This window comes from Cervus elaphus, chromosome 5 (assembly GCF_910594005.1).
Source record: "Cervus elaphus chromosome 5, mCerEla1.1, whole genome shotgun sequence".
NCBI classification, from domain to species: Eukaryota; Metazoa; Chordata; class Mammalia; order Artiodactyla; family Cervidae; genus Cervus; species Cervus elaphus.
Genome location: NC_057819.1, coordinates 83,163,038 through 83,180,220, shown reverse-complemented (window position 1 = coordinate 83,180,220; position 17,183 = coordinate 83,163,038). Strand labels below are relative to the sequence as shown.

At 39.1% G+C, this 17,183-nt stretch overlaps 1 protein-coding gene across 4 annotated transcripts in view; it reads right to left on the bottom strand.

Annotated features, from left to right (window-relative positions):
* The window catches only part of GDPD1 (glycerophosphodiester phosphodiesterase domain containing 1), a 52,777-nt gene extending 35,803 nt beyond the window's left edge, over positions 1 to 16,974 (bottom strand). For 2 of the 4 annotated variants that reach the window (XR_006341161.1, XM_043902831.1), the window contains exons 1-2: positions 16,632 to 16,961; positions 68 to 110 (exon numbers count right to left, since the gene is read on the bottom strand). Coding sequence is in view for 2 of the 4 variants with exons in the window: in XM_043902831.1 (XP_043758766.1) it covers positions 68 to 110; positions 16,632 to 16,773 (185 nt within the window). In the remaining 2 variants the exon portion in view is untranslated. Of the gene's footprint in view, positions 1 to 67; positions 111 to 16,631 lie in introns of all 4 variants that reach the window. The other 2 variants (XR_006341162.1, XM_043902832.1) reach the window with 2 other exon arrangements.
* Between the last annotated feature and the right edge of the window lie 209 nt (positions 16,975 to 17,183).

Genomic DNA, 17,183 nt, shown 5'->3' with positions numbered 1-17,183 from the left:
CGATCCTTACTCTGTGAATCTTCACTTTAATGATAAACTGTAAAGGAATGCCTTTTTATATACTTACTGTTGAAAGGCTGCCATTGTATTCTCCAAATTTTCTCCAGCACCTGTGAAAACATTAAATTGAAGCTAATTTGAATATTTATTTTCCCCAAAATTCACCTTGTATATTTCAAGTAAATCATACGTTTGGTACATATGAGGTAGATATTACAAGTATTTTAAAGAATCTAAGAGTATTTTGCATCGTTTTTAGGGGCACCAGGAAGAATCAGGGCTTCCCAAGTGGTTCGGTGGTAAAGAATCCACCTTGGTTAAGAATCCACCTGCCAATGCAGGAGATGCAGGTTTGATCCTTAGGTTGGGAAGATACCCTGGAGGAGGAAATGGCAACCCACTCCAGTATTCTTGCCTGAGAAATCCCATGGACAGAGGAGCCTGGCTGGTTACAGTCCATGGGCTCACAAAGAGTCAGACACAACTTAGTGACTGAACAAAGAAAGCATAGGACCGCACAGGAAGAATCAAAGATCAAAACACAGTCACAGCAAGCAGGGGGGTTAGAAGAACCTATATGATTTTTAAGTGTGTTAAACAGTACATTCAAAATATGCATCCTTAAATTAATTCTTAAAATATGCATCATTAACCAATGGCATTAGATTCAATGAAATAGCGAATATTCAGTAAAACTAAAAGATGACTGCATTGTTATTACTACTCCCATCATTATAGTAACTGGTGCTTCCACTCCCTGAAGTAATAAGTAATACTGAAATTACAAAAAAGGACATAGATAAAAAGTATCTAATTGCCTTTTTTAGCTAATATACTAGGTAGACTCAATTAGCATAAAATATGCAAGCCATAAGTTTTTAGATATTTTAAAACTAAAAGATTTTGGTATTACTAAATGATTAATGGAATGCACAGGAAAAATACTTTGGAAATATTCTTCCAAATATTTTGGAAAAACAGCCATTTTGTTTTTTCTTAACAAAAATAAGCACTTCAAGTTTATGGTACTGTTCAAGTAACAGCATTACAATGTTTTATATACAATAACCTCTGAACATAGTTGCAAGGGTATTCAATTTTTCTTCTTTTATATTGTTAGATTATATTTTTATTGTAACCTAATTAATAATGAACAGAAACATAAAGAATGAAGAAATAAATATATTAACCTAATGTTCTAAAAATTCTATCAATTTGGCAGAGAGAAAGGGAGACCCTTGTGAAAAAGGCCTCTTTGACTTTGGGGTCACTTTTGTAGAGTTTATGCGTAACAGAAGACTGATGAAGCAAATATAGAGAACACAGCTTTTTTCCAAAGTAGGTGGTATTTTTGAGGTTAACCGATTTTTAAAAGTCCAGTCAGTGCCTTAGTCAAAAACTATGGAAATACGTTATACACAGGTAATATTCAAGAACAGAACACTCAAGAATATCATCAAAAAGAAAAAAGTACTAAAATGGTTATTTGTAGATTAGGTTAAATTACTGACTGCTTGTTGTGACAGAAAACAAGCAAGTTAATAGGACACAGAAGCCAATTTGAAAGAGCTCTCACTGGCCAAACCCGAGACAATGTTAGAATCAAAATGATGACAGTAACAGACTTTAAACCACTGAACAAAACAGGATATTCTGAACCCATTTTAATAAACGGACTTAAAGTCTGATAAGGAATGGGGTGTTTATGTAGGTTTAAAGTATTTTCCTGCTAAAATACTAATTACAAAGAGAAAAAGAGTAACTTCACAATGTAAGTCTGGCATCTCCCACTTTCACTAAGTGATCAAAGTCATCATCATTAGTTATTTCAAGCTGACTCCTGTGTCCTTTTAATTTCCTTGCCTTTGAGTACAATAAGCAATCAGTATGGGAATTCCCTGGTGGTCCAGTGGTTAAGACACTGAGATTTCACTGCCGAGGGTACAGAACTAAGTTTCTGCAAGCTGCACACCAGAGCAAAAAAACAAAAAAATTAACAAATCAAATTAATATCAGTTATTTCCAGCAGGTGAGGTCAGAATACAAAAGACTTCTTTTCTAATGTACACTATTCTAGCCTTACAAACCCTCCATAATGACTGTGCATTACTTTTTTGATCAATTTTTAAAAATTTATTTATTCTTAATTGAAGGATAATTGCTTTACAATATGGTGTTGGTTTCTGCCTTACATCAACATGAATCAGCCATAGGTATACATCTGTTCCCTCCCTCTTGAACCTCTGAGAGAATCAAAGCCTTAAACACAGATCATATCCCTCCAAAATTCTCTTCACCATAGCATCCCAATCCTCATTCTAGAATGAATTCACTTCCCAACTCCTCCATGAAGTGCTTTTTTTCACTCACTTAAGATTACAATAACTCTTTATTACAGTCAAGAGTTCATTCTTATATATGCAATGGAATATCATTCAGCCACAAAAAGAATGAAATAATGCTGTTTGCAGCAACATGAATGGATCCAGAGATTGTTATATTGAGTGAAGTCAGAGAAAGACAAATATCATATGACACTGCTTATATGTGGAATCTAAAAAAGGGCTACAAATGAACTTATTTACAAAATAGAAATAGAGTTACAGATGTAGAAAACACACTTACGGTTATCAGGGGGTTTGGGGGGTGTGAACTGGAAGACTTAAATATACACACTGTGTGTGTGTCTTAGTCGCTCAGTCGTGTCTGACTCTTTGCGACCCCATGGACTGTAGCCTGCCAGGCTCTTTGTCCATGGAATTCTCCAGGCAAGAATACTGGAGTAGGTTGCCATTTCCTTCTCCAAATATACATACTATTACATATGAAATAGATAACTAACAAGGACTTGCTGCAAAGCTTAGGGAACTCTATGCAATACTCTATAACACTCTATATGGGAAAAGGATCTAAAAAAGAGTGGATATATGTATATGCAATAACTGATTCACTTTACTGTACAACTGATACAACACTGTAAATCAACTATACTCCAGAAAAACTTTTTTTAAAAAAGAGTTAATGCCTTAAACTAGCATTTCTTAACCATTTTGGTCTCAGGACTCTTACTGAGTACCTCAAAGAGCTTTTGATTATGTGGGTTCTATCCCTTAGAAAAGACCCTGATGCTGGGAAAGACTGGGGGCAGGAGGAGGAGGAGGTGAGAGAGGATGAGGTGGTTGGATGGTATCACTGACTTAGACATGAGTTTGAGCAAGTTCCGGGTGATGGTGAAGGACAGGGAAGCCTGATGTGCTGCAGTCCATGGGGTCTCAAAGAGTCGGACACGAATGAGCGACTGAACAACAAATCCATTAACAGCTACATATTAGAAACCGACTTCCAAATTTTAAAAATTTATTTGAAAATAACAATAATAAACCCATTACATGTTAACCTAACATTTTATGAAAAATAACTATCTGCCAAAAAATTTAAGGAGTGGCATCTGCTTTACACTTTTGCAAATCTCTTTAATGTCTGACAATAGAAGGCAGCTAGACTTTCGTATCTGCTTCAAACATACATATCAACCTTCACATAGACAGGTGGAAAAGAAAGGTTCTTTGGCTATAACACGGAATCTGAACCATATCATGACCTTTTTGTACTCCATTACATGAAGATCAATTTGTCCATCTTGAACTTTGAATGGATCTTTCACCAACACATGTTTTATAATAAAATGCATTGGTTTTTGGAAAATATTGATTTACTGAATCATGCTGATATTCTAAATACTGACACATTTCATTATACAATATATTTAAAAAATCACATTTATTAATAACTGATACCAGGAAAATCAAATTGGAAAGCTACTAAGTTCACTGTGGATGATATAAGTTTTTTAAAAGTCTAATTCTTGCTTAAAAGCTCAAATGTAATCATTGGCACTACCTTAATAGAAGGCAGCTAGATTGTTTTTCTTCTTTTTTTTTTGTTTTATTTTTTTAATTTTTTTATTAGTTGGAGGCTAATTACTTCACAACATTTCAGTGGGTTTTGTCATACATTTGTTTTTCTTCTAATGAAAGGCTCACTTTATTATTTTCAAGAACACATCTGTCCAATACTCAAGTCTAAATAACCAGTGTGTCAGTCAGTTTTTTAAGTAAAAATGTTCGGCGGGGTGGTGGGGGGGGAGACTAATTCATCTCAGAATTCAATCAACTTCACAAGTGCTTTTCCTCAAGACAATCATGTACATACTTTGAAGTGAAATTGCTCAGTCGTGTCCAACTCTTTACGACCCTATAGACTGTAGCCTACCAGGCTCCTCCATCCATGGGATTTTCCAGGCAAGAGCACTGGAGTGGGTTGCCATTTCCTTCTCCAGAGGATCTTCCCAACCCAGGGATCGAACCCAGGTCTCCCGCATTGTAAGCAGACGCTTTACCGTCTGAGCCACCAGGTATTTACTTTAGTATGCAACAAAAGTGTTTGTGTAATCCCACACACAAAAAAGCATTTGTCACACAATACTAAAAATTACATATACTCAAGGATTGAACTTCAATAAAATTAATAACTTTCTAACACATCGAAGATATTCTTACATGAAACTGCCCTTTAAAAAAAAATCTGAGTGCATGATGCTGAGGAATATAATGGCTACTAGTACATTTTGTACCAGTATTTTTGTTTGTCCTGAAGCAACAGCAGTTTTACCCACTACGCCAATGTCACCAAGGTGAAAAAGGTAAGAAATGCCTTATAAAAATAGTTTTGACCTTGTAAGCCCATGAAAGGTCCTGGGGACTCCCAGAATTCCACAGACCACACTTTGAAAACCACTGTCTTAAACAGTCAACGATGAGATAAGTCAGAGGAGTGGTCACCTGTGGCGATGGAGGAGGGTAGATGGGGAAGGGGTTCTTATGGGATTCTAGAAATGTTCTATACTTTGATCTGAGTAACAGCTACTTGGATGTACACATACATTAAAAAAAAATAAAGCTGTACACTTAAGGTCAGTGTTGCTCTCGCTGTCGTTCAGTCGCTAGGTCGTGACTCTTTGCGACCCCGTGGACTGCAGCACGCCAGGCGTTCCTGTCCTCCACTATCTCTCGGAGTTTGCTCAAGTTCACGTCATTGAGTTGGTGATGCTATCTAACCGTCTCACCCTCCATCGCCCTTTTCTCCTTTCGCCTTCGATCTTTCCCAGTATCAGGGTCTTTTCCAATGAGTTGGCTCTTTGCATCAGGTGGCCAAAGTACTGGAGTTTCAGCTTCGTGCTACTACATGTATGCCATTCCTAAAATTTTCTTAAGAGCTTTTATTAAAATTTCTTTAATTGGAGGATAACTGCTTTACAATGTTGGGCTGGTTTCTGCCATACAACAACTCGAATCAGTCATAATTATAAACATATCCCCCTCCTCGGGAGCCCCCCTCCCCCATCCTACCCCACTCCTCTAGGTCATCACAGAGTGCCCGACTGGGCCCCTTGTATTATACAGCTGCTTCCCACTAATTATCTATTTTACACATGAATATGTGTATATGTCAATGCTACTTTCTCAATTCATCCTTCTCTCTCCTTCCCACGCTGTGTAAGAAGTTTTTATTCCTAAATTGTAATTTTTAAAAATTCTAGTACATCCACCTGAACCCTGACAAAGCTTTTTGAAGGCAATTATCTTTTAAAATATTTATTTATTTGGCTGTACCGGGTCTTACTTGCAGCATGAGCAGTCTTTAGTCGTGGCATGCAGGGGCTTGTTTCCTGACCAGCGATTGAACCCAGGGCAAAGGGCAGCTTTCATTCCAATCCCAAAGAACGGCAGTGACAAAGAATGTACAAACTATCATCCAATTGCACTCATTTCACATTCTAGCAAGGTAGTGCTCAAAATCCTTCAAGCTAGGCTTCAGCAGTACATGAACCAAGAACTTTCAGATGTACAAGCTGGATTTAGAAAAGGTAGAAGAACCAGAGATCAAATTACCAACATTTGTTGGATCACAGAGAAAGCAAGGGAATTCCAGAAAAATATCTACTTCTGCTTCAAAACTGATCCATCACTTTACGGCAAATGGAAGGGGAAAAAGCGGAAAAAGTGACAGATTTTATTTTCTTGGGCTCCAAAAGCACTGTGTACAGTGACTGCAGCCATGACATTAAAAGACTAATGCTCCTTGGAAGGGAAGCTATGATAAACCTAGACAGCATATTAAAAAAGCAGAGACCTTGGCTTCTGGTTCAAGACGGCCAAGTAGAAGGACGTGCACTCATCTCTTCCTGCTAGAGCACCAAAATTGCAACAAGCTGTTAACAACCACTGACAGGAGGATACTGGAACCTACTAAAACAAGATACTTCACGTCCAAAGACAAAGAAGAGGCTGCAACGAGACAGTAGGAGGGGCATAATCATGATTCAATCAAATCCCATACCTGCTGGGTGGGTGACCCACAGACTGGAGGACAATGATACCAAAGAAGTTCTCACACTATTGTGAAGGTTCTGAACTCCATGTCAGGCTTTCCAGCCTGAGGATCCGACAAAGGAACTGGGAATTCTCAGGGAATCTGGCGTTGCGGGTCAGCGGGATTTGATTAGAGCTCTTCCTGGGGATGGAGGGAAACAGAGACTGCAGTCTTGTAGGAAAAAACAAAATTGTGCACACACCAGGACCCAGAGGAGAGGAGCAGTGACCTCACAGGAGACTACTTGCTCACGTTGGGGGGCCCCGTGGAGGTGTGGGTCAACAGGGGCTCACCACAGGGACAGAGGCACTGGAAGGTCCCCCTTGGCCTTCTTGGACTTCACCATTAATCCTCCCATAGAGCCTGTAGACCCCAGGGCTAGGTCATCTCAGACCAAAAAACTATCAGGGAGGGAGTGCAACCCCCCCACTGCCCCCATCAGCAGATAACTGGATTAAAGCTTTAGTGAGCAAGGCTCTGCCCACCAGAGCAAGACCCAGTTTTTCTCATGGCCAGACCCTCCCATCAAGAAGCTTACACAGCCTCTTAGCCTCATGCATCAGAGGGTAGATAGAAGAACAGTCTCACAGCAGCTAAAACAAAAACTGTATTACAGAAAGTAAATCATGATGAAAAAACAGAAAGTTATGTCTCAGATGAAGGGACAAGATAAAATCCCAGAAAAACAACTGAATGAAGTAGAGATAGGCAACCTTCCAGAAAAAGAATTCAGAATAATGACAGTGAAGATGATCCAGGATCTCAGGAAAAGAATGGAGGCAAAGGTTGAGAGATGCAAGAAATGTTTACCAAAGACCTAGAAGAACTGAAGAACAAAAAACAGAAATGAATAATACACTAGAAGGAATCCATAGTAGAATAACTGAAGCAGAAGAACGGATAAATCGCCTGGAAGACAAAATGGTGGAAATCACTGCCACAGAAGAGGATATAGAAAAAACAATGAAAGGAAATGAAGACAGACTGAGACCTCTGGGACAGCATTAAATGTACCAATATTCGCATTATAGGGGTCTTAGAAGGAGAAGAGAGAAAGGACCTGAGAAAATATTTGAAGAGATAATAGCTGAAAACTCCCTGGACATGGAAAAGGAAATAGTCAACCAAGTCCAGGAAGCACAGAGGGTCCCAGGAAGGATAAATCCAAGGAGGAACACATCAAGACACATAATCAAACTGACAAAAATTAAAGACATAAAATATTGAAAGCAACAGGGGAAAAACAATAAATAACATACATGGGAACTCCCATCAGGCTATCAGCTGATTTCTCAACAGAAACTCGCAAGCCAGAAGGGAATGGCATGATATATTTACCGTGATGAAAGGGAAGAAATTACAATCAAGAATACTCTACGCAGCAAGACTCTCCTTCAGATTTGATGGAGAAATCAAAAGCTTTCCAGACAAACAGAAGTTAAGAGAATTCAGCACCAGCAAACCAGCTTTACAACAAATGCTAAGGGAATTTTTCTAGGCAGGAAAAACAAGAGAAGAAAAAGACCTACGAACAGAAAATAAACCCCAAACAATTAAGAAAAAAGTAATAGGAGCATATATTTCAATAGTTACCCTAAATGTAAATGGATTAAATGCACCAACCAAGAGACACAAACTGACTGGGTGGATAAAAACAAGTGCATGTATGCACTTCCACTTATCACATCATTCTGTGTAACCCCCCCAAATTGTATGTAATTATTTTATACTGTTAAATTAATCACGTTTCCATTATGGCTTGCAATTGTAATTATCTTTTATTTTTTGTCTTGCTATTGATTGTGAAAACTGATAAACATCTTTTACTATTATGATTATGTAACAATTAATATTGTATCATGACTGGCCAACAGAAAAATAATAGAACTCTGTATCACCAAAACTAGGATCTAATAGAAAAACCTATAATCACTTTTAAAAATCCAGATGCATATCAAAATTATCTTGAAATTTTTTGAAAAATACAAATGCTCACGTATTGCTTTTTTTCCCCAGAGCTCCAGATGTGTTTCTAATGAGCAGTCGTGTTTAAAAACTGGACTATATGATGATCTTTTACTTTTACCTAGTTTGTTTCACTTTTTCTATTTCATATTCAGTGCTCCCATTTCATTTAGTTTCTGTTCTCCAATTTCTCCATCTTTTTTTTTTATGTTCTTTCTCAAGCCTTTATCAAGTGTAGTAGAAAAGCTTTTGTATATACATATATATAATATATACATATATATTTTTTTTTTATGAAAATAAAAAGCAGAGACCTTCATACAGGTTTCTCAGGAGGCAGGTAAGGTGGTCTGGTATACCCATCTCTTGAAGAATTTTCCAAAGTTTGTTGCAATCCACACAGTCAAAGGCTTTAATTTAGTCAACGAAGCAGATGTTTTTCTGGAATTCTCCTGCTTTTTCTATGACCCAACAGATGTTGGCAATTTGATCTCTGGTTCTTCTGCCTTTTCTAAATCCAGCTTGTACATCTGGAAGTTATTGGTTCATGTATTGCTGAAGCCAGGCTTGAAGGATTCTGAGCATTACCTTGCTAGTGTGTGAAAAGAGCACAATAGTACAGCAGTTTGACATTGCCTTTCTTAGGGACTGGAAATAAAACGGACCTTTTCCAGTCCTGTGGCCACTGCTGAGTTTTCCAAATTTGCTGGCATATTGAGTGCAGCACTTTCACAGCATCATCTTTTAGAATTTGAAATAGCTCAGCTGGAATTTCATCACTTCTACTAGCTTTGTTCATAGTAATGCTTCCTAAGGCCCACTTGACTTCACATTCCAGGATGTCTGGCTCTGATCCTTTGTGATCACATTATCATGGTTATCTGGGTCATTAAGACCTTTTCTGTACAGTTCTTTTGTGTATTCTTGCCACCTCTTCTTAATCTCTTCTGCTTCTGTTAGGTCCTTGTTGTTTCTATTTTCTATTGTGGCCATCTTTGCATGAAATGTTCCCTTGTATCTCTAATTTTCTCAAAGAGATCACTAGTCTTTCCCATTCTATTGTTTTCCTCTATTTCTTTGCATTGATCACTGAAGAAGGCTTTCTTTTTTTTTTTAAGAAGGCTTTTTTATTTTTTATTTTTTTTATTTTTTTATTAGTTGGAGGCTAATTACTTCACAACATTTCAGTGGGTTTTGTCATACATTGATATGAATCAGCCATAGATTTACACGTATTCCCCATCCCGATCCCCCCTCCCACCTCCCTCTCCACCCGATTCAAGAAGGCTTTCTTATCTCATCTCTCCTTGCTATTCTTTGGATTTAGATAGGTATATCTTTCCTTTTCTCCTTTGCCTTTCACTTCTTTTCTCTGCGATTTGTAAGGCCTCCTCAGACAACCATTTTGCCTTCTTGCATTTCTTTTTCTTAGCAATAGTTTTGATCACTGCCTCCTTTACAATGCTACAAACCTCCGTCCATAGTTCTTCAGACACTCTGTTGGACCTAATCCCTTGAATCTATTTGTCACTTCCACTGTATAATCACAAGGGATTTGATTTAGGTCATACCTGAATGGCCTCCTGGTTTTCCCTACTTTGTTCAGTTCAAGCCTGAATTTTGCAAAAGAAGTTCATGATTTGAGCCAGCTGAAGATGAAGAAATTCTATGTAGTCAACAAAAACAAGACCTGGAGCTGACTGTGGCTGAAATCATGAGCTCCTTATAGCAAAAAAAACCTTAAGTATGCAAACATTACTACTTAAGACCTTTGATCTACTTTATAAGTTTATGAAATAGCTGGTACTAAATGAAATATTAAAAAGGTATTAAGATATTAATAATTAAGAGAAGCTAGATACTGTGCTTAGTGCTCTCTATATTATTACATTAAAATGCCCACAATCATGCCAAGTATTACTATCTCCAGAAATAAGATTAGGTGAGGTCACATAAGCCAACAAGGGGAACTGAGATTCAAGCATAAGCAGTATGACTTCTGATCCCACTCTTTTCACTACTAACTATGCTGCAGTTTCTATGCTGGCAGTCATATATCTCTTTATTTCAGCTTTACAGATAAATTATTAATGTTGTCCCTTATTTCCATATTCTTATACTTGCTTGTAAAGCTTGAAGATAAATCCCACAACGATAATACCCACAAATTACTTGTTAGATTCATATGGTGAAAGCCTGGGGAGTAACTAAGGGACTAATTTAAAAGTCTGCCAACTCCTCTCTAAGGAATTATTTGGTGATAGCTCTTCTCTCATGAAATGGTTTGAATTTCTTCTCTTGCCAATTATTGTAACATCATTCATAAAGCACTCTTGCTATTAATTTTTGTTTTCCCTCAATAAGCAGGGGATGTCTGGCTTAATATGACTTTGCAAATAACTACTCTACATGGAAACAAGTTTAATTTTTAATTAATTACAGAATGTAGAAGAGAATGAGTATATATTTTACATGCTGTTCTACTATAATTTGTTTATAATGTCTCTGCTCATGTCTTCCTGCCTCGCTCTTCACCAGTTCATATTTTCTATTTCTTTGAGAAACCATACTTCCCAACACTATACAAAGCTATACTTCCCAATATTTCATTCTATATTAATTTTTCCTCTCTTATATAGTGCTTCACAGTTACTTTGTGAGTGGTTAATATCTGTTAGGATAGGAAAAGTAAAGGAAACATTCTCTTTTGTATTTTGTATTTAGATGTAAATGCTGTAAAGGAGAGAAATATCTGTCCAGTTTCCTTTTTTACCTCCCAAATGTTTTATATACTAGTAAACATTCAACAAAGTTTCTCTGGTAGCTCAGAGGTAAAGAATCTTCCTGCCAACTCGGGAGACGCGGGTTCAAACCCTGGGGTGGGAAAATTCCCTGGAAAAGGAAATGGCAAACCATTCCAGTATTCCTGCCTGGGAAATTTCATGGACAGAGGAGCCTGGCGGGCTACAGTTCATGGGGTCGCAAAAGAGTCAGACACAACTTAGCAACTAAACAACAGACATTCAGTAAACATTGTAGACCTGTTTAGACCTATTTTACAGTTAGCCTCCAATCACCACTACCATCAACATCTTTTGTATACATGCTATATGTGTGTATGTGTGTGGTTTATAAAACCGATGACAAACATGACAATGTGCACCAGCCACAAAAGAACTTTCAAATGAAATATTTTCTGATACTGGAAAAGACAGCTTAGCGCAAAGAAAACATTTTAATGTTGGAAGACATCATCCTATCTCAACTTAAAAAGGAGTTATTCAATAAATCAAGCAACAAAGCTGAGTTCCTCCACTTCTAAACTCACACATTAATTCAATATTTATAGTGCACCTTGGAAACAGTATGTATGATCTGTAAGAGCATAAAGAGCTTAAGGACTAGAAATGGTATATACAAAAGAGCATTTCTCAATATGTGGGATCCCTGGAACACTGCAGAATTGTTTCTTTTTTTTAGGGAAAATATCAGAGAGATTTATATTTACAGGTATAAGAAAAAATTTAAACACATCAGTAGCACAGAAGGATGATATTCAAAGTATATACTGACCCAGTAGCAGCATTTACCAACTAACTAGCTCATGTGTGCTCTTTTCTACATGTATGTTTTGCTATCTATCTGATTATACTTTCACATTTTTCTGTAACGACATTCAATTTTTCTAACTTTGTATACAGTTTAAGATATATTATACAGTTTAAGATATATGTACAGCCATTGCTGAAAACAACTGTGTACATTTTAGTCTACTTTATTAAGCATGAAAATGTGTGCATGCTAAGTCACTTCAGTCATGTCCAACTCTTTGTAACCCTATGGACTGTAGCCTGCCAGGCTCCTCTGTCCATGGGGATTCTTCAGCAAGAATACTGGAGCAGGTTACTGTTTCCTTCTCCAGGGGATCTTCCAGACCCAGGGATGGAACCCACATCTCCTACATCTCCTGCATTGGCAGGCGCGTTCTTTACCACTAATGCCACCTGGGAAGATAAAGGATGAATGATTCCACTGTTAGTAAGATATCAGTAGGAACAAGCGAGTTGGGAGAAAAGTCTTTACTGACAAGTAAGGAAGATTTCCCTGAAAATAGGAGTGCAGAGAAAAGAGAGAAGCTGAAAAGAACTGATACCCTGCCATGCAGAACATGTTTCAGGGTGCAACCGCAGAATGTTACTTCTAGTGACACTCTGAGACTCAAACTGATGCTTCAATTTCCTCCTTGAGGAATTAAAGTTTAGGACTCAGAAGTAACCAGTGTCCATTAGCAATATTTACCCTCAAACTTCTCACCTGCCAAATCAATATGTGGCAAAATGCCCAGATTTGGACAAATCCGAATCTGGATTCGGCCTTGTAACCATGGGTGAAAGATTAAAAGGTCAGGTGAGGATTTTATCATCTGATTTTTTTTTTTTAATTCTTTCATCACTGAACCCTAGTAAACCCTGTTGCTTAATTTAATTGGCCCAGAGAAACAGGTTAGGGAGTATGAGAAAGTTATTTCCCTGCTATCCTAACTCTAGTTAACTTAGTGGGCATCTGAAATAAGTATATATATAGTATGATTCCAAGGGTAGTAAAATATGTACTTAGAGGACATATTTAAAAATATTTTTAAAAAGGGTATACTTCAAAATACATACTTAAAATATGTACTTCAAAATGTTAACAGAGATTATGTCTACTGATGGTGAGTTTTAGGAACTACTTTTTATTTTTTCATTTCTATATTTTCCAAATTTTCTTGGAAAAATACAATGAACATGAATTGCTTATGCAACTGTCAAAAATATTATTAAAATTCACAATTTCATTGAGAAACAATGAAAATAGCCTTTGAGAGTATGGCTTACTCTTGATTTAATCCAAAGGGTACATCTTTGATCTTATTGGTATTTCATCAATACACTGCTGCTGCTGCTTCTAAGTCGCTTCAGTTGTGTCTGACTCTGTGCAACCCCATAGACGGCAGCCCACCAGGCTCCTCTGTCCCTGGGATTCTCCAGGCAAGAACACTGGAGTGGGTTCATCAATACACTGTAGTTACAAAAAGTGTTCTTTGACAAATAGATAAAGAAACACACGGAAAGTACCTGGCACAAAGTAGATAATTAGCAGACAATAAGCTATTATTTTAAGTGTAGGTTACAATCTGTACTAGAGGCTAGAGACTCAAGCATTAATAAAATATAAAATCTGCTCTTAAGGAACTCACAGTCTAATAAAGGAAGCAGATATTCTATCACAGTATAATGCAATACAACCTACGCAGTACCTGGGTAAGAACAAAGCAGACCTATACCATTTAATTCTTAAAACAAAGCATTTTCTACTTTAAGGACAATCAATCAACAAAAAGCAAAAGTGTTCATTAAAACTTTGAAAACATTAAGTACACTGGTGATCTCATTTTTTCTCATTCAATGCAAAGTTCTATTGCAAAATACGAATGTGACTCCATATATCCATACTTACATTTCTAAACAATTTTATGGCATTCAAAGTGCTTTCTGTACACCTAATCCTCATAACAATCCAAAGGGAAGCAAGGTAAGTGGTTTACATTTATAGATAAGGAAACTAAAATTAAAGCTTATTCCCAAGGTTAACTAGTTATAGGTCCAGAATCTGACTCAGGTGATAATGCTTTTATAGAGACATAACAGTACACATTAACAGTCTTTTTAAGTTAAAGCAATTCAGGTGTATATACTTTATACACCTATCATGATCAATGTTTCAATCTTGGAGTGGTCATGCACCTGGGTTTCATGAAATAGGTCATTTGCAGTTAGGATGATAGAGCATTAGATCAAATGTTGATGATACGCATGGAGAAATATGCACAGATAGCCTCACTTGCTATTATCAGTGTCCAAGAGAAAAATAAAAAGCAAGTAGAAGCTGACTGCTTCCTAATTTATTATTTTCCAGAAACTTAGTATCTTGAGTTCCAAAGTTGTTTTTAGTAAATATATTCTCTATCACTCTGGTTCAACTGTTTTATTTGGTATACTTACTCAACAAAAAATATATTAAGCACTATCACACAGGACCTTACTAAGTGCTTCAGGACTGTAAACAGATTTCATATCCTAAGGAGTTAACAAGATTATTTCTTCTGAAATAAAATCTAGATCACCCACAATGACAGTTTAGAAAGCTTCTTAAGAGGACATAGTTTTATTTTGTTTTGATTTGGGTTTTTAGTAAGCATACTTTTTTTTTTTAATCAGTAAACACTGCTTTACTGATTTAAAAATCAGTAAGTAATGCCTATCTCCAGAGTAGGACTACTACCATTGAAAATACTTCTACAGGGACAACTCAAACACAAAAGTTGTTTTTTGGCTTTACCTACAGTTTACCTCTGTATCTATTAAAATATAGGTAAACCAAATAAGAACATGTCATTTAGCTGGTGATAGATCCCTTAAAATCTTTGACACTTTTCATGAGTGGGAGACTAGCATAACCATTGAAGTCACTCTTTAGTACTCTGCTTATCTTCTTTTTTTCTTTTTTGGCACACCACAGGGCATATGAGATCTTAATTCCCCAACCAGGGCTTGAATCCACGCCCCCTGAATTGGAAGTGCAGAGTCCTAACCACTGGACCACCTGGGAAGTCCTATGTTTGTTTAACTGATAAAATTATACAGATTTTACAGCAGCGTGCAAATGTACTTCTGTGTACATTTAAATGTACTTTAAAACCTTATTCCTGGCCTGCAAGGAGATCCAACCAGTCCATCCTAAAGGAGATCAGTCATGGGTGTTCACTGGAAGGACTGATGTTGAAGCTGAAACTCCAATACTTTGGCCTGATGCAAAGAGCTGACTCATTTGAAAAGACCCTGATGCTGGGAAAGATTGAGGGCTGGAGGAGAAGGGTACCGCAGAGGATGAGATGATTGAATGGCATCACTGACTCAATGGACATGAGTTTGGGTGGACTCCGTGAGTTGGTGATGGACAGGGAGGCCTGGAGAGCTGCGGTTCATGGGGTTGCAAAGAGTGGGACACGAATGAGTGACTGAACAGACTGACTGACTATTCCTGGCCAATTTTTGTTAAAAAAAAAGGAGTCATGGTACTAAATGACATTTTTGACTGTAAACTCCTAGAATTTACCACTTCAAGTAAATTCCAAGCAATTTTAACATAGTTTAACATTCGGCTCTAAAGAACAGCTAAAACTGAATGAAATAATCCAAACTTACAGCATCTTATACATCATACTTGAAATGAAAATAAAAGCACATTATTACACAATAATGAAGAGGCAAAGATTTGGCCTGCTGTCTGAGAAATGAGAGGGTGAACTATCTAGGTTCCTTCTGGCAAGGCACTGTTTCAAAAGAAACTTCTTTGTTGTTTTCAAACAGTATGGTCCTGTCACAAAACCCAATCATGTATTTTTTTTTTTTTTTTTTTTTTTTCGGAAATCCACACGTCACTGCTGGGGTGCAAGGTGGAGTTGGGGAAAAAAAATAGATGCGAGGTTTGACGCCTTGGGAATCAGGACACCCCAGTTTCTTGTCCCAGTCCAGCTCAAGCTCTAACTGTGACCTTGGGAAGTGTCCCCGGCTCGGGAACTTGGATTCCCCCTCTTCTCAATTACCCTGCACAGGAGGAGGGATGGAGGGGTGGAGAACTGGGACCGGCCCCCAGGGACTGCGGATGCCCGGACTGCACCACGCTCCAGGTTCACTCAGCTCCTCAGCCCTGGAAGCAGTTCGCCCCATCTTCCCACAAGCTCCGCCACTGGCTTGTCTCGGAACAAGTCTGTTCCCGGGTTCCCCCGGCAGGGTACCCGCGGATCGGCCCGGGGCTCCCCGCTGGTGCCTCCGCTGCTAGGAAGGGACCCCGCGATTCTCCTTCCCTTCGCCGAGAAGCCTCCCATCTACCGTTCATTCTCGCCCCGGTCCTTCCTCCTTCGGAGAACCCCTGACTTCCCTGCCCCCAAGAGATCCCCCACCTTGGCTCGGTTTCAAGACCCTCTCCTTCCTTCAGGCGACCTCCCCTTCACACTGTCTTCACCTCCAGGGGACCCTCAGTTCACACACGCCCATCCTTCCTCAGACTCGCACGTATTTCCACCCGCCTGCCTTTGGCCGAGGAGCCTCAGCTCCAGTCGCGGGGCCGGGGGGTGGGGTGGGGGGAAGCCTCCCCTACTTCCGCCATCTGGTTCTGGGGACCCCTCTCACCTCCGCGGTGAGAGATGTGTTTACTGAGGAATCGTTGCTTCTTTCTCTGGTGCAGCAAGGTCGGGTATTTGAGCAACAAGAATGAAGTCACCAAGTACCCTCCCAGGGTGGAGAGGAGGTAAAAAGCCGCGGTGGACGACATCTCAGCCCCTGTGTGAGGAAGCCTCCCGCCGCCTGGCCCTCTGAACTCCGCTGATACGGTCGCAACGGCTGCGGCGGCGGCGGCGGCAGCGGCTGCTGCTGCTCGAGGTCTGCTCGCCCCCAGCCGGCGCCCGCGGTGCAGCGCACTTGTCGGCGCCGGCCCGCCGCGCACGCGCAGCCGGACTCGGGCGAGCAACAAAGGGGCTCCGGCACGCAGGCGCGCTCCGGTAGGCGCCTGGGGCGTCTGTCACCTAGCTTTGTGGTCCGGCTCGCGGCCCTATAGAGAAAGCTTGGAAACTCGCCAGTGCCTCTGCCATCGTTCCCACACGAAAGGCTGTTCAAGGAGAGCCTTCAGGAAGGCCTGACGTAATTAGGAAGTTCACGTCATGAAAGAATCACTCCGGGGCGCGT